Genomic DNA, 18373 nt, shown 5'->3' on the forward strand with positions numbered 1-18373 from the left:
AGCGATTAAGGGTATCCTGCCTTGTGACACAGCGGTGTAGTAAGAAAACAAGCGTTAATTCTTTAAATGAAGGAGTTAATTTGGAAATAGTCTTAAATACAGTTCTGAACCAGATAAAAGTTGCTTTGGTAAATCGTCTAAATGCAATAGAGATTTTATTTACAGCGTAGGAAAACTAGGGGGGAAACCCATTTTCTTGCTTCTCACTAACCTAACTGTAACTAATTACTCTTTGCTTAAAAAAAAATTAAAAGGAACAGATTAAATTTCTGTCTGCAAGGCACAAATTAATCCATTTACAGAATTAGTGCTCCATTAGCACACAGGAGCCCAAATCTGTCTCAGAGGGGATGGCAGTATTTGAGTTTTGGATTCATTCCAGTAGACTTTTAGACAGGCTGGTGCTGACTTAACATTACCGCTTCGTTTGCAGCGGTGAGCACTGTGCTAAGGACAAGCTGCGTGAATTTTGGGCATGTGGGAAGGGAAGACCTTGATCTGTCTCTAATGTTAAGATTGCATTAGAGTGGAATTAGTATGAGCCATTGCTTGAGCTTTGTCGCAAGCTCGTGCTTACAGTTTTGTGGATTATTTAAAAAAAAATAAATCTGTATAGCTGTTTTTTCTTTCTTTTTCCCCCCTTTTTCATGAGAGAGCTGTCGGTCTTGACTGTTACGCCTGTACCGGTCTGTCTGTAGGCAGTCTGTCCTTCGATGATACCTTTGGGTACGCGCAGACAGACCAGGTTCTGCTGGTTGGACATGAGTCAACTCCAATTTGGAAGCAATATATTCATAGTGGTGCTGTGCCTGAGCTCATAAGCCTAGAGCTAATAAGGCTTGCCGAATGGCTCATCTTATTAGTTTGGGCAGCGTGTTGCTCTAAAATGGTTATGCAGCTCCTGGATCTGAGCTGGTTCACATCTGGGCAGCTTGGGGTCTGTCTGTATGTGGCCGTGGAGATGTGCTCTCAGAGTTCCTTTCGTATTTTCCTTTGGCGTCCCCTTTGGAAATAGATGCAATTTAAATTGCATGAAAGCAAACAATCTTGCAGATCCACAGCAGGCAGTGGAGCCAGTGGTCTTCATGCAGAGGGAAAGGAAAAGGAGCTGTTTGTGCAGGAAAATTGTGGACGAGGAGGGAGGGGAGCAGAAGGGTTAGTGTAAGGTCCTAGTTTAAGTAGCTTTAGAATGAGCACGAGGTTCCAGTGTCTATAATCTGGTGCTGTTTTGCCAAAAAGACCTAATGGGAACATTGCCCATGTTTGTGCTGTCTAAACACTTACCTAGGGTAGAACACCTTTTGCATTAAAAGCTTCCACGCAACCATATACAATGGTTTTCCTGTGTAACTGTACTTTAAATAAACCCAGCATTGCCTGTTTTTGCTGCTTTGTTGGCACTGCAAAGGGTCCAGGTTTAAATGAGCAAGGAGTAGTTGTAGAAGACACCTACAAAGAAACAAAGGTATTGGGGCTAGAGGAGTGCTAAGAGGCAAGGCATGATCCTGATTTGGGATCTGCCTGACTTTCTGATGGCAAACAACGGAGGTAGGTTTTAACTGAGCAGCTGGTTTTGTGCATGGGGATTGATGGAGAGTGATCAGGTGTTTGGGAGCACTGGGGAGGTACAGAAACCAGGAAAAAACACTGGAGAGCAAAACTTTGAAATGGGTGACATAGAAATGGTCAGAATGGGCTGATTTTGCTCTCTCCGTTATCTAGTATAAACATTTGGAATGTCCAGATAGAAACGAAGGAGAGGACAAATCTTGATGCCATAACTGCAGGAAGAAGACTTAATAATTATGTAGTTAGAACAAGCAAAAAAACATGTAGGAAAAAATGTATGTGCTGCATTTAGCTGTTAGATTAAAATGATGGATTCTTTGCTTTTAATTTTTTTTTTAGATACTTAATCAGTTAAAGCAGCAACTCTTTTGTATTAAGTATTATTTCGTATTAAGAAGGTATTTATACATTACTAATGAAAGACAGAAACAAACTGTAAGGTCATCTCCATTCAGTTTTATATCAAAATATTTGTTCATTTTTCATTGTCTGTGTTTGAAATCTTGTAAGTGAAATTAACAGTGGGCATATGTCTTCAAAGTGCTTACTTGTTTGGTCTTTTTGATGCTGAAACCTTAGACAAACTTTTTTACTAGAGCTCGTGTCTTGCCTTTCTCTGCCATCTGACTATAGACAAGCCTTACAGTTCTCCTCAATTTGTTTTTTAGCTCCAATATTAGCCTTCTAATATTCTTTACCTGATATGACTCACAGAGAACAAAGAGTAGCTTGGGTACCTTCATGCCGGTGTGGTGTCTCTGATGTTGTGCCCATAAGGAAGGGGAGGCAGAATTACTTCTGCCTTTTTTATGGAACTGTGAGGGCGCTGAGGATGCAATGTCCTTTCTTCGTACTACGGTAACTTTTGCTGCTATCTAGCTGTGCGTTAAAAAAGCCTAACAAATTATTTTCTCTTTTTTCTTTTCAGAATGAAATAAACGAGGTTCCTTTCTTTGATATCCAGCTGCCTTATGAACTGGCACTGAAGATATTTCAGTACCTGGGCAAGACTGAATTGGGAAGATGTGCTCAGGTAAGTGCTGCTGACAGTTTGTTTCTCTGATACCATGTAAAATTGGCAGAAATATTGAAGAAACAGTCAGGCGCCTTGATGCAGGGAAGATGTGTGGTAGCCGTAGTAGCTCAGCTGATTGTGCTTTTACTTATTGGAAATACATCCAAAGCTCAATATTGAAAAAATAATAGTAAATGAGCTGGATTTATAGCTTGCAGTTGAGTAGAGTTAAATAAAACATTTGTGGCTTGGGCAAGAGCGAAGCCTTAGAAACTAAAATAAATACTTGCAAAGATCTTTTGATTCAAGCGAATGTATTTAGAAACAAGCGAGTGTCTTGCTGCAATATTAAGAACTCAGCACTTTACAGTGCCAAGGGCATGGCAACAAAGCTGCTCCTCCTGCTTTCCAGTCCGTGACTTGAACCGTGGGAATTGGAGTAGTAACTTTTTGTTTGTAGTAATTTCATGTGAGGCTAAATTCCTAAAGGACACTGATTTTCCTCCCACCCCGCATGGAGTTTATATTTTTCGTTGGTGATACTTTAAGAGAGTGCTTTCACTAGTCTGTACTCAGACATGGTCCATAATTTATGTGTAGTTGTAAACTGCCTGTTTCCTAAGTTAAATGCTCACACACACCTGACTAAGAATTGTTCAGCCCACGCTATTGAGCCTCTTCATGTCCTTTCTGCACACGTTGACTGATGAACCTGCTCTCTGAATGAGTCTTCAAAGCAAACTTAATTGTCAAGTGTTGATTACCCTGTGAAATAGAGTAGAATATTGTGCATATTCATTGCCAGCTTCTCCTGTGGCCACTATTTAGTGTCTCAGGCTGGTTGTTCATTGAACTCTTATGTACAAAGCACATCTTGCAACTTCACAAAAATCCAACCAAAACCATTCTTTGTGTTACACTCAAACCATGCCCTGGACTGTTGTAAGAGAAAGAAATGTTAACATGTAAAAATTGAAAAGTGATGGACAGGGTATAGCTTTGTTGTGGATCGTAAACAAGACAAAAATATTATCCAAATGGCACATGCATTGAAATGAAATCGGACTTGTAATGTTCAGTATGAGCAAGTCATGGCGTTAAAATAGCTACAGGTGGTTATTGCTTGAATCTTTGACTTGCTAATGCCTTTTAGGAACAAGGACTGTTAGAAGAAAAATAATTCCTCTTGCAGGGCTTCTGTTGCAGAGGAAAAATTCTCTAGGATTATTTTTTGGTGCTGTCCAGGGGACTGTGAAGCTTTCAGATATGCTCGAGTTTCTGTCGTTTGAGGTAGAGATACGCGGTCAGTAAAGGCTGCATCCCATGGAAAGGAACAGGGTTGCATATTTGAAGTGGATTACTTTAAGGTTATTCTTTGTCTTTCTCTCCCCCTCCGCCCCAGGCATGATCAGTTTACCTCATGGTGTAGTGAAAAGACTGGCTGATGAAGGGCTGTTCCTTTTCTCTGTGCTTGGGCTGCACTGGATTTCTCTCTCTCTCACTTTGGTTTCTAACTTGAACCTGTTCTCGTAAGGTGTGTTTTAACACTGAGAAAATTTTGCACATTTCTCATTTGTCTTCTCAGACTTAGTCAGTTGGTCCTATGTGGCAGCTGACAGGTAGCTGAGCAAATGCCTGGTGTTTTACAAGGCTTTCCAAATGAGATGAATATCCAATGCTTTTAGTGCAGAGCTGGCTTCTTTTTAGGGGTTCAAATAAAAAGCAAAGCAATAAAAATAAATACCATTTTCATTTTTCTCTTGGTGATTTTGTTTTTGAAGGGGGGGAAGCCCTCTTCTGTTAAATGGAAAGCCCTGCTGCTTTACGGTGTTATCGTAGAAAGGTTTTTTTATTAAGGCGCCTTGGGATTTTAGTGAAATTGGGCCAGTTAGTACAATTGGCATCGTGAACTATGTGAGTGCCTTTGGAGAAAACCTGTTTGCTTAGTTCTTTATGCCAAATTGGTAACTGACTAACAGTAAAGTAGCCTGACTGCAGAGCCTCTTTGAGATTTAATCACACCACAGACTGCTCTGGAGAACTTTAATTTCACCCTGATATTTCCCCCTCCCCCTCTTCCCCACAGCTTTTCTTTGATTTTTGGAATTAGTACTATAAAACACAAACTATCTGTATGGCACTTGAAACACGAAAGCCATGTGCAGCATGTAAATTAATGGTGTCACTGGTTCCTGAGCTCTGGTGGGTTCACAGTAGTTGTGCAATATTCAGTAGCATCCAGCAGACCAGTCTCTGTTGATATCCCATGTTTATAATTCAAGGACAAAGGTATCCAGGACTTAATTAGTCAGCAGAACAGTACAGAGTAATGGCAAAATTTTCCCTCTGCTTTGTGCCAGCCCTATGAACACCTTTTGATTCTGTTCTGACCACTGAACGAAATAGCTATGCTATGAGCGACTCTCTTGTGACTTCTGTGATGAGTGGGTTTGAGAGCAGTCAGTCCTTCCTCCTGGTTGTGATGTAGAGGGAAAAGCAAAACAATCACTTGGGATACCACAAGTATGACAAATTGAAATACATCAGAAGTTCTTGTGTTATTTGCGGCTGATACTGCAGATACCTGCAATTAACTTCACTCGTGGTCTTAGGACCTAGCCTTTAAACTGTCAGCTTAGTGACAAGGTGATGGGTCTCATCTATTAACTTCTCCGTATGCCTACAGTTGTTACTGCTTTCTAGTAAATACCAGAGACTGCATAAATTGCATTTTGTGGTCTGAAGTACCAGAACGTACTGAATTTTGGCAAGGCTAAGGCAGTTTTATTTCTGAACGGATCAGTGGTAAATTGCCTTGAACTGTTAGCATTTTCATCTGAGAGAAAGTTTAGAAATGTTTACCAACACAACAATTGTGTATGTATCTAGGACAAGGGAGACTGCTTCTAGGATTTTAAGAATGAATTGTCTTGCATAAATCAAGAATTTCAGATGCTTGCCTCTGGAGCTTCTGGAATTGTTAAACTGTTAGGCTTTTAGTTTTTATACGTTTAAAAAAAGAACACCTCTTGTATTTTTTGAGCATACTTTTGCATCAAAGTTGTATATGTGTAACAGTAATCATCTATCCTCCTCATAGCTTAGAGAGCAGAGAAACTGATAGATAAGGATATCCTGGGCTCAGGATGAGACTTAAGATAACAGATGGACCACCTAGTGGATAAGGAATTGGCTGGTTGGTTGCACTCAAAGCGTTGTGGTCAATGGCTTGATGTCTGAATGGAGACCAGTGACGAATGGCATTCCTCAGGGGTCAGTACTGGGACTAGTGCTGTTTAACAACTTTGTCGGCGACATGGACACTGGGATTGAGTGCGTCCTCAGCAAGTTTGCCGATGACACCAAGCTGAGTGATGTGGTTGACACGCTGGAGGGAAGGGATGCCATCCAGAGGGACCTTGACAGACTTGAGAGATGGGCCCGTGTGAACCTCATGAAGTTCAACAAGGCCAAGTGCAAGGTCCTGCACACGGGTCGGGGCAATCCCAAGCACAGATACAGGCTGGGCGATGAGTGGATTGAGAGCGGCCCTGAGGAGAAGGACTTGGGGGTGTTGGTTGACGAGAAGCTCAATGTGACCCAGCCGTGTGCGCTTGCAGCCCAGACAACCAGCCGTATCCTGGGCTGCATCAAAAGATGCGTGACCAGCAGGTCGAGGGAGGCGATTCTCCCCCTCTACTCTGCTCTGGTGAGACCCCACCTGCAGTACTGCCTTCAGCCCAGTTGGGCCCCCAACATAAGAAAGACATGGACCTGTTGGAGCAGGTCCAGGGGAGAGCCATGGAGATGATCAGGGGGCTGGAGCACCTCTCCTATGAGGACAAGCTGAGAGAGTTGGGGTTGTTCAGCCTGCAGAAGAGAAGGCTCCAGGGAGACCCTATAGCAGCCTCCCAGCACCTAAAGGGGACCTACAGGAAAGATGGGGAGGGACTTTTTAAAAGGGCATGTAGTGACAGGACAAGGGGTGATGCCTTTAAACTGAAAAAGGGTAGATTTAGGTTAGATGTAAGGAAGTTCTTCCCTGTGAGGGTGGTGAACAGGTTCCCCAGAGAGGTTGCGGATGCCCCATCCCTGGCAGTGTTCAAGGCCGGGTTGGATGGGGCTTTGAGCAACCTGGTCTGGTGGAAGGTGTCCCTGCCCATGGCAGGGGGTTGGAACTAAATGATCTTTAAGGTCCCTTCCAACCCAAACCATCCTATGATTTTATGATGATTCTATGATTATGGCTGTGAATTGAAAAGATGAGCAGCTTCCACCTGGTATGGCTTCCATCTGAATGGCTTTGGCTTAAATACTATTTGGCGTTACATATTGTAGTGAACTGAGAGTCCAGATATTTCCAGTTGAGGCCCCTGGCTTCAGTGAATGAACCTTGACTACGTCTTTTGTGTCTAGGGAAGAAAACCTAATGAAACAAAGAGTTATCAGATGGAGAGGGATGAATAAACCTTCATTAGGATTTGAGCCAGTTGATTTAGAGAGGATTAGAAGAACTTTAGGATTTGATGGAAGAGGTGGGGGTTTTTTTGGGGGGAAAAAAAAAAAAATCCCCAAAAGGCAAAACCAAATAGCAAAACCTATGTCAGCAAAAGCCTTCAAAGTCCTTCAGAACATTATTGCTTGCTGAACTATAAGATATAAAACTGTTCCTGTGTGGAGCTCAGGGGAAACCGAAGTTTCTTTGCTGAGAACAGTTGAGAACTGTAGTAAAAAGATAATAGGAACACTGAAGACAAAATTAAATTGGGAACTCTAAATCTATAAACGAATGTGTAAGATGTTGTCATTGATCGTTGTTGGAGTTTCTACGTAGTGTAGATGTGGAAATAGTGATGTTCGTAGTTTAATAAGAGCTTTGCACCTCTCAGCTACTCTCCAACAAGCAGAATGTATGGGTGCCTATAAATAAAGCCATAATGCTCTGGCTTTTGGGGCCTCACCTGAAACTCTTAAGTCAAGCAGATCTAATAAAGCTGACTTCAAGCCAATGGTTGGTTTTAATGCGGCAGCTCACAGTGGTGCTGTAAAGTGAAATGCTTGAGACTCTTTTATTAGCGATTTCTTGCAGCTGAGGCTCGCTCAGTGGGGCTTTTACAAGGGATTGTCATGCCAGTTTTGGTGCATTAAGAAAAGGCTGCATTAGGGACCCTTGGAAATTCATGCTTGTAAAGCAGCAGGATTCGATGTAATTTGATTTAAAAAAAATCATAATAGGATAGGATCTTTATTCCTCTTGAATGTTTGTTCCTGAAAGTTGAAAAGGCAGTCTAAATTTTATGTAGTTGTGGTCCCCCCCCCCCCCTTTTTTTTACTGTCTTTATAAAATGCTTTTAAGACCTTGAAACTAGAAAGGTCTGTACAACATTGTCTATTTTGGCAGACTCCAAAGATGTGGTTTTTTCTTGTTTTTTCTTTCTTTTTTTTTTTTTTAAAGGCAGGGCAAAAGTTGTCATAGTTTGGCTTTGTTTACTTCTGCTTTTGCATTAGCCTGTCCCCTCAATGTTAGCATAAATGTGCTGCTGTTATGGGAGGGGGGCAGAGGTACTGTTACTGTTGACCAGGCTTGGCCAGGGTGCTCAACTCCTGCAGAACACCTGCTTTTTTTGTGTGTCAGCAAAAAGCTGTTTGTTTGTTTGTTTTCTTTGAGTGGTATATGGATTTATGTTACTTTAAAATCAAATTAAGAGCAAATTCCCCACTAAACTGTAACGGTTTGAAATTTGGATTGGTTTTGGGGGTTTTTTTTGCTTTTGAACTTCCTGAGTGTGTCCCTATAGGGACAGGAGCATTAAGCACTGCTTTTTTTATTACAGGATGATGTATAATGCTAGAGAAGACTCGGTGCTGTTTCTGTCATTTGTAAGGCATTATGATTGCTGTATCCAGGTTGTTTTCTTTGTCTGGTGGTGGAAGGAGATTGTATGTCTGCTAGTTTGAATTGACATCTTTTGGTGAATAACTAGAATAATAGCTCTGCTGGACTTGGATATTCCTGTTTGAGAGCTGCTTGTACATGTAGGTATCAAATCTTAAAAACATATGCAGGTTACTCAGTCCACTCCCCTTTTTTCTCTCATGTTAAACTCCCCTCCCTCCTTTGGAAGAAACAGGTCATGAGATATGTCTTATGATGGAATTCTAGATTCTTACTGGGATGTGGGGTTTTGAGAGCAGTAATGATACTTGTGTGTCTTTACAGCAAGACCAACCAGCAACACAACGTAAACAAGATGGCTAGAAGCTTCATAAAGTTTTCAAGGGGACATCTCTGCTGTTTATTGCAGGGCATACTGTCCCACTGTTTGGGGACTATATAGTATGCAAGGAGGTTTGGGACCACGTGCGTAAGATGTTTTTGCACTTACTGTGACCCAAGGAGAGCTGTAAGACACGGGGTTGTGTTGACGGGACTGACCTGCTTTCTGGACCTTAGCTGCTGTCTCCCTGCGGTTTTGGGGGTGTTCTGGTTGGGCTGACCAGTCAGTCTTGGCCTGATGCTGCATTTAATACAGCAGACTAAGGCAGGATCTTCCAAGTCATCACATATAAAATTTGACAGATCCCGTTACAAACTCTGAGATCGCTTGATCTATTTAAGGTGGGGTGTGTTGTTTTCCTAAGCCTTGCTACACGCTTTGTTGCTCCAATGTTTTTTGTTCTGCATGGGCTTCTTGCAAATATGTACCAGCCAAAAGGATCTCGTACTTCCAGCGTTCCTCGTGATACATAATTTTGTGAAGCTATACTTTGTGTTTGAAAGCTGTGGTTTTAAGAAGTCTGAAGCAAGGTGTGTGTGGTAATGATAAAATACAAAGGAGATTTACTTGTTCCCCATTTTACAAGATTATAGTTCATCTTTTGCCTCCCTGTGCCATGTTGTATCTGTGTGTAAATGTGGAAGGAGTGGCAAGTGAACACAAAGAGATGGTCCTGTGAAAGTGTGTTAATGGGAGACCTAGATTCTTGGTGTAATCTTGGGACTGAAATGGACATTAGATGCTTAATTGTAAGTTGCTAAAAATGATGTCAATCTGAGAAGGCTTTTTTAATCTTTTGGAACCAGTGTACAATTGATTACTGCTTTCACCGGTAGCGGTTTTCATTGGTTGCATCTGTTTTTTTAAATTAAGAATTACAGAGAACAAATGCTACTTAAGTTGGCTCTTACCTCTTGAATCTTTAATTCTAAGCCCACAATTGATTATGATGAAGCTGTTCTCTCTGAAATGGACAGCAACTTGAGGCTACTTGAAAAACTTAATAATTCATTCCTATTTATGCACACTGTAATACAATAGGTTATAAATCACTAATGTTATACACCTAATCAGGCATTGTCAGTAGGACTTTAGAGATATAGTGGTATGATCTGAGAGGTTTTTGTAGCTCTAAATGTGAAAATAAATCTTTTTTTTTCTCTAAACTTACAATGCTGTCTTAATTGTTTTCTTGCTTCTTTTCCCTTCAAAATTTTCTAATACACTGATATTTCACGTTGGCAGTGTGGTCACTAAACACTGGTGTCCATGTTGCGTGGAGTTTTAATGGAGTAGAAACTCGGTTATTTTCAAAAGATTCTATAGAAAACAAGCATTTTGTTAAAGGTTTGGTCTTTTTATACTCTCAGTAGTATGAAGGGTGAACAAATGTCTTTATTTAGGTAAGCATTTAGTCTCAGTGGAGGCCTATATTGATATATATGTCTATATTTCAGATGTTATTTAAATCATTTTATATGAAATCTTTTTACTTATAACTTTATGATATATGTATATAAAAAGTAAATTTGATTTCTAGGTCAGCAGGACATGGAAAGTACTTGCAGAAGATGAAGTGTTGTGGTACCGGTTGTGCCAACAGGAAGGATACCTCTTAGATACGAGCATCTCTGATCGTTCCTGTTGGAAGCTCGCCCTCAAGAACTGCCGTGCCAGAGAGCGCACTTTGAAAACCAACTGGAAGGTAAAAGGGAATTTCTTTAATGGCATCCAGATGCTGTAGAAAAATGGGAACCTGGTTCAAGCAAGTGGTAGTGAAAAGTTGGTCTTTTGTATTGCAGCTTCTTTTTGCCACTTTAAAGGGGAAAGCTGCTGAAGGATTTATGAGGCTTAGCCTTAGCTGTAATACCTTTTTTCCCCAATGGCTGATTACTTTTGGGAGTGAGTCTTTGTTTGCTATGTGACTCCATTGGCTTTGGTGAAAGAGAGATGTTTATACTTCACCCATCCCTTGATAATGAGAATCAGCCTTTCAGATGAAAGCTGCTTCCCCTGCTCATTACATATCCTGGCTAAAAGAAAGCTGTAATTTTATTGCTCTTGGGATAGTTGTTTCTCTACCTAAAGATGATGAATTATAATGAAGAGTGATAGCTTCTTTCTCCTTCATTTCCATCTGTAAAAAATTCCAGGCGGCAAGCATAAAATAGATGCGTCTTCTCTCTTAGCTGCACTGCAACTTGTCAGTAGCAATAGCAAAGCTTGGAGATTCTTACAAAGCACCAAATTAACTTGGTTGATGAATGTATTGCAATACCAACACCATGTCTTGTCTTTCTCTGCAGAACCGCATCGGTGCTGTGAGCCAGCTGCAATATGAGCTGGGAAAAATTCTTTGTGATGTACATTCTTGCGATGGAGTTGTTATTGCTGGGTGAGTATGATGTTGCGTAATGCTCACTTAATCTTCACTGTTTCAAATCTCATGTACTGCTTTTTAATGAATTCAAAAGAAGCACCCATTTGAGGCAACAAGAATGAATTTTTTCTGACTGCAGTTCTTTTATGGGTGAGGTAGATTGTCCTTAAAGTGACTGATAATGATGGTTATCTACAAGTCATTTCAGCAGTGCAAATTTTTATTGTACTATTCAAAAAGCTATCTCATGTACATGTAGTCTCTGTGAAGACTATAGTACTTTCTGATTAACTGTATCTATTGTTTTGCTGTGGAAGCACCCAAATATATTAAATATTGTACACATCTACTGAAAAATGCTCTTTTTATTATTTGTTTCCATAAAAATCTTTTAATCACGAGGATAGTTCTGTGTCCTGTCACAAGATAACTTTAGAAGGACTGTTACTGTTCTCCATTGTTATTTAAAAGACAATCTGGGGGAAAAAAAAAACAACACCGAAAAATAGACAAACTCAAACTTCTCTTTTCCTAATATAAAGCTTTGTCAGGACCTTGATTTAATGTTAGCTATTCATTTGGTTTATGCTCTTGAGTAGAATCTTAAGAACCTCACAAACTCTTAGAAAAGGTTACTGTGACTGTCTCAATAGGTGTAAGGCTTTACTGTATTCTGCTTGCATTTACAGGTTCAGTAATTAGTAGCCATCCAGAAGAAGTCACATGAGTAAATAAAAATTATGTCATCCTGGGGACAGTCAGAGGACATTGTCCTTAACATACCAGAGTTCCATATTTTATAGTAGCACTGCATGTTAATGGTATGCTTATGCATTGTGGGATTAGAGAAAACTACTTATAAAATACTATAAAATTCACACACTGGTTGTAAGAAAGGCGCCTTGAAATACATTGCGTGTAGATAACTCCCATATACATTGAAATTGTGTTGAATGCTCTTGGACAACTGAGAGAGGAAGTCTGAACTAGGAGATGGCAGGAGTAAAAGGGGAATTTTAATCTTTGATTGGTTTGTGTTGCGTGTGTTTGGTTTTTTTACTGGATGCTCTTCCACTTGTTTTACTTCTGCGTTTGGAGGTCTCCCTTTCTGTTCTCTCTGCCATCCTATTCAGTGACTATTGCTTCTCTCTCTCCGCTTTTCACGTGATGTTTTTGCTGCTGTAATTGGTTGCGTTATAGCAATGAAAATGCTTCTTCTGAAGAGCGTTGTAGTCTGTGACCTCTAGAGGGGCAGTGCCACACAGCGGTTAACCTCAACAGTGGCCATGGGAAGAGGCTTGAAGAATCTGTGTGGCTGGAGTACCGCAGATCCGACGTTGACTCGTGTCTGATGTTGAGCCTTCCTTGAGCCACCGAGAAGGCACGGCAGCTCCCAGCCTGCTGTGGTCTGCAGCTGGGATCCGGCTCTGTGGCTAACAGCCTGACTTCTTTTGTGCCCTTCAGCGTGGGCAGTGTGTTTCCTGGCCTTGGCTGGGGATCTGCACTACTGTATCTGTTCCACTGTCTCTAATGAAACCTCCTGTACTTTTTTGGGAGCCAGAAACCCCAGTTGTCTCCATGCTGTTGCCAAAACATCCAGCTCTTTTTCTTCATTCTCTCCGTTGTGTTAATATCCGAATATGCAATACGTAGAAGGTAGGCAGAATAAATTAAATTTCTAAAGAATAATAAACAAAGGACATTAATCCTGCATATTAAACTCAAATAGTCCTTATTTTAGCTTGGCGTATTACAGAAGTTGGGTTTATGCAGTTTCACACAGTCTTTTCATATTGGTTCCCCAGTTCCTCTGGTGTCTCTTGATTCTTTTGGTGAGTTTGCATCAGTTGGCATGATGAAGGGAGGTGGTGCCATTAAATAATTTAGGTTCCTGAAAGGTTCCTGAAAATAGGTGAGCAGGTAAGAGACCACTGAGGGAAAAGCTGCATATACGTACGTATCCATTAGGAAAAGCAATCTTACGGGTTTCACTCAAATTACTTTTCAGTAATTTCCCTTCTCTGAGAAAATAAATTTTAGTAATGAAGTATCTTTTTATGAAGCTATGAGCATATAGTTGATAAAACAACGTGGGGAAATCAGAATTCAGCTATTTGACTTCACCTGGTTTGTAAATGAAATGTTTAGAATATTAGAACACAGAAGTTACATTACTTCCTTTGCTCTTTACTATTTGCCCTTCACTCTGCTTTGGTAGCTCGAGATCTCTGAAAGCATCTTTTAAATTGCTGCAAGTAGAAAACTATTCTGTGAATCTTGCCCAAAAGAAGATGAATTTGTTGTTCTGCTAGCAATGATCAAAGTCTGCAAGTCAGTAGCATGCTGTTGTACCTCCCAATAATATTTCCTGGTAAATATCAAACAAGACAGACTTGAAGTTATAACTAAAACTTCCAAGGACGTTAGCAAATTGTGCAGGGAAATACTTTGTTCATTATGTGCTTTCAGTAAGTTTTTAGGATAGCTAGATTGAGAAATTTTGGGGGGTTTTGTTGTTTGTTTGTTTTTTTTAAATCCAAACATAACCCTCCCCTTTCTCAGCTTATAGTATTCTAGTTAATGGCATTGTGCTTTCAAATTTGTCATAAAAGTGTAATGAATCTGGTGATCAATAGCTAGCTGTTGCATTCTTTCAGTACTGAACAAGTAATTTAATAGCTGAGGTTAACAGAAGTCAATTTTCTTCTCAGTATAAATATCAATTATCTGTTACATTTAATGATTATATCTCCAGTTTCACAAACACTTATGTGCTTAGCTTTACATGTGAATAATCATAGATTACAGTGAGACTTGCCATGTGCATAAAGCTAAACTGATGTGTGACTTTGCAAGTCTCGAAGTTGGTGATGATCTGAAAGCTAATTTTGTGTGTGGCATTTCCTGGGGTTTTCTAAGCAGTAGCTTGTGGCATCATTTACCTTCCTTCCTTCTATAGTCAGGTTGCTGCACTGGAGGAAAATCGGGCCACTCGGTTTTTAGCAGGTTTTTTGATGTCTGACTTCGGGGAGCAGCTGCAACGCTCTGGCTCAGCTCAGTCAGGCCAGCCAGGCATTACACTCTGTCTTTAGAGCTGGAAACTGTGGCAGTGTATAGCAGCTGCTCCCTGGTTTCAGGACATTCAACTCAGGATCTTGGGAGATCAGAGAATGGTTATAAAAATTAAAAAAGGGGTGGAGAGAGGTTTTCCAGCAGAAATGCTAGGGCTGTTTTGTATTTGGAGTCTTCGAGCAAAGCTGGGAACAGTCCTATTTGATTTGAACCTGTGCTGTGATTGACCTCATCTTGTGTTTTTCACTATACTGCTCCAAACTCTGCTGGAAAGTGGAATAATTTTTATTTTAGTTGCTGTAGAGCATTTTGTTAATCTTTCTGGAAAGGAATTCATACAGGTTGCGAGCAGAGTGACTTAAAACAGTAGCTACAAGTGTAATGCATGGAGGCATAGTTTGCCTGAACGGGTTCGGGAGCGGATCTCTTTGTTAACACTGTGTAAGGAAGGAAAGATAAACTCCACAGGGTTAGCTCTCCCTTAGAGAAATGTACCTATTTCGTGCACTCTCCTCTGCTTTCCCCACGCTGCTGCCAAAGCTCGAGCCAGAAGATGGCAGAATATCAAGGATTGATTAAGTGCAACCTGAGCTGTGAGTTGAAGGTGGCTGCTAGCAGCTCCTCTTTCTCAGAGCGCCTTGCATTTACTGGCTGACATCAGATAATTCAATCTGGCCTGCATGCAGAGCATCTTGTGTTTATCATTAAAATTTCATCCCGGCGGTTACGATGCTTGTTTTCTGGGTCAGACCTTGAATCCCTTTTCATTTGAGACAGCGGTGTTTGTGGTTACCTCACTCCCAATCAATGTTGTATTCACCAGCCTTTCTACAGTTACATGTCTCAAAGGATCTTCTTTAAAGGGATGTCGTCCTCCCCCCCTCCATATTCAATTCAAATGTAGTTTCGTCTTTAAGTCAGAGTTTACTTAAAGCAATTACGTGTCTGCTTGCTTGGCTTTTATAAATTACTACTAGTGATTAGGTTCACTGTACCTAATGCTGTTGTATGTTTGGTTTCAATACAGAATGCCTGGATTTCTTCACCTTCTGTTAATAAAAACTTTATTTTTTTTTAAGCAAGCTCATGTTCAGACAGTAAAATTGCTACTTTCTTTTTTTCTTGGCAGTCTTGGCAGCCACACTGATGGGCATTTGTAGTCAGCGGTTAGGTCCTCCTGGAGACAGCGATCTCAGAGCATGCATCTGGTCCTTGTTTGAACTCTGTTGTCATTACACAGTGGATCCTGTGGTGTAACGTGTCCATAGCATGTTGTGAGACTGTTTTGCTGTTTGACTGGCTCTGTGTGAAATACTCCAGTGTGGCTGTCCTTGAACTGTGTGGTGAACTTGCTGTGAGTTGGTGGCGATCATCTCTTTCGCAACTCGCCCCGTAAAACCACACCAAGTCTGCTGTGAGTCAGGGTGATGTTTTATTGTGCATTGTGTTAACTTTTTTTTATGCTTGCGGAAAGGGCACTGTGGCTTTACTGCTGCTGTTTGTAGCTCTGAAAGTTTCCCAAATGAAAATAAACAGAAGAGATCCAGAGTCAGACCACCCTTCCGAAGACCCAGAAATATAAAGGTGTCTGCTTTTTCTTTCTTCAGTTTTCCATGACTGAAGAAAGAGGGGTAGACTGTTAGTGAAGAGCCTCCAAAAATGGGGATTTAAGGGCATGCCTCTGCTGTGCCAGAGAGACTGATCTAGCAGATGCTGTGTGGAGTCCCTGCACCTCTTACAGACTGGGCTGGGCATCAGCCCCTGGTTCTTCTCTTTACATTTTAACTTCAGACATTTTCCTCCTTCCCCCAGTAAGTACTGTCATCTTTCCTAGACATTTTATTTTCTTGAGTTAGGGTGAGCTTCATCTGCTCAGAGTGCCTTGATAAATCAACAGATTTAACGCTTCCTCCCCCTTCAGGGTGGAACACACATGGTATTTCTCCAACTGATGCTTGATAAAGGCAATGAGAAGCAAGAGAAGAACTTTCTAAATATCCTGTGTGGTTAGGGGAATCATCTGTTTTAGAGGTAGTGATATGTTTTGATTCTCTTATACTGAGAAACTAAATGCTCAGAAATAATTTTCATACACTTGTCTTCGTTCTGAAGGAGTCTTATGGGAGTTAGACTTTAAACACTGCAGCGCTTTCGAACAATTTGGGCCTTTCAGTTTAAGTCATTACGAGCAACATACAGACATATAAGTAGCTGCTACTATACGGTAGATTTCTTTGTTCTCTATGATCACCTCCCACTCTGCTTTCCTCTTGCTCAAAGGTGACCTGCAAATGACTTTTTTAAAAAAATGGGCTTGCCACTCTTTTTAGCTTCATAATGATGTGTGAAACTAGCCCGAAAGGCTTGAAAACACTTTTCTGCACTTTTTAAAACTTCCTGTCAACTCTCATCTAATTTGGTTTTTTTGCTATAGGGCTTGTGGGCTATTCTCAAGGTATTTATTATTAGCTCTTGCATCTTAATTCAGTGTGCAGACCTGAGGAAACCAAAATATTAATTAGTAATGAAAATGAATAAAAGTTAACAAACCGAAGTCTTAAACAGCCTGAATAAACCCCTGCCTTACTTAATTGCTTAAATTTCACTTGTATAATGGCACAACTTTGATAGGTTTCTCCCTCCCCTCCCAGTGACTGAGAGCCTGGATATAAAACAAAGCAGTAAGGCAGAAGGTAAAAATACTCGCCTTTTTCCTTCAACCTTCCCCAAACCTTTTGTGTTCTCTTCACTCATTCTCATCATTGTTAAGAAGTAATAAGTGTCAGGCCTTCTTTTTTTCAAGTGAGTCACCTTTAGGAGGGTTGAAAACAGCATGACATCATGAGTTCAGAGGGGTCAGATGACAAACTACGGGAGTTAGGTAAGGTTGTGTTAAGTGACAAACATGTTGGCTTCTCTGTCATCTTGTGAAAAAGAGCCTTTCAGGTGAAACCAATAGTAGAAGCTTGATACTGACTCTTTGTGAAAGATGCTTTTTCAGCCTGCTTGACCATTAAGCTATTGGTTTACCTATAGGTTTTGCTGGATGCAGAGGAATGCGTTGTTGCAGTGAGATGCACTATGTGCAGTGATGCCCAGTATTCCCAGTCATTATTTTTGAGCTTGTAAAGCCTGGTTTTCTACTGAGGCCAGACAAACCCATCCTTCTTTCTAGTAAACTTCTTGAACACTTCATTTTTACTGTTTTCACAACCTACCAGCCTCTGGGCTGTTGCCATCAGTGCCTAGAGTTCAGGTGATGCTTTTCCTCTCTGCTGTTTGCAGTGTGCTGCAGTTTGTGTTCCTTCCAACATGTAAACATATCAGTTTACATCATCTTCAGATGGTGTTTTCTTGCCTGTATATGAAACTGGAGCCATTGTTTTATTTGTTGCATTATGTGTTTGTCCTTTGTGAAAAAAATAGGGCTGAGGGACCAGATCCTTTCCAAATTGCATCATAATTCCTCTTGAATTCTTTTGAAAAAGATATTTTTTTTTTCTCCTGCCATGGCAGTAGCCCTAGGCGGTACCCACAGTAATATGTTTCCTTGGTCAGAGCAGCTGGCTTAATTAATGGGCCTGGGCTGATGCAAGCCACTGGAACCTTGATCTAAATGATGGGAGATTCTTGGCCTTAAAAAAGAAATTACTAGAGACAGTTTGGCTTTCTCTAACTTCTGCTTTTGTAAGTGTTCATTAAAATGTTTTGCCTACCATATAACCCTTTGGCTTGTTTCTGTTCCCTTGGTATGACATTTGCATGCACTTAAAATTAATAAGAAGGTGAGGCATGCAGAAGTAGTTAGGATGGTGAAATGTTCATTTTGTTACAGATAACAATGATAAGCTGCAGAAGAACTGCATGCTATCTCTAGCAGCTTAACCCACTTTCTAGAGCTATGATTTCCTAAATAAGGGCTTAAGAATGAAGGTATAAGCTCTCTGCAGCTCAGTTTCTGTGAGTGGTCCACAGATGGACGTGGGTTGATGAGTTGGAAAGTCAAGTTCCCAGCAGAAGAGTTTGGGAACCGATCGTAGGGATGCTCAGAATATATTT

The 18373-nt window shown here is 40.7% G+C and overlaps 1 protein-coding gene across 1 annotated transcript in view; it reads left to right on the forward strand.

Annotated features, from left to right (window-relative positions):
- FBXW8 (F-box and WD repeat domain containing 8) overlaps positions 1–18373 on the forward strand; it is a 53090-nt gene that overhangs the window by 754 nt on the left and 33963 nt on the right. Inside the window, exons 2-4 of the mRNA XM_075041841.1 lie at positions 2498–2602; positions 10403–10567; positions 11169–11257. Coding sequence (XP_074897942.1) covers positions 2498–2602; positions 10403–10567; positions 11169–11257 — 359 coding nt within the window. The remainder of the gene's footprint in view (positions 1–2497; positions 2603–10402; positions 10568–11168; positions 11258–18373) is intronic.

The sequence above is a fragment of the Buteo buteo genome, chromosome 11 (assembly GCF_964188355.1).
Source record: "Buteo buteo chromosome 11, bButBut1.hap1.1, whole genome shotgun sequence".
Lineage (NCBI taxonomy): Eukaryota > Metazoa > Chordata > Aves > Accipitriformes > Accipitridae > Buteo > Buteo buteo.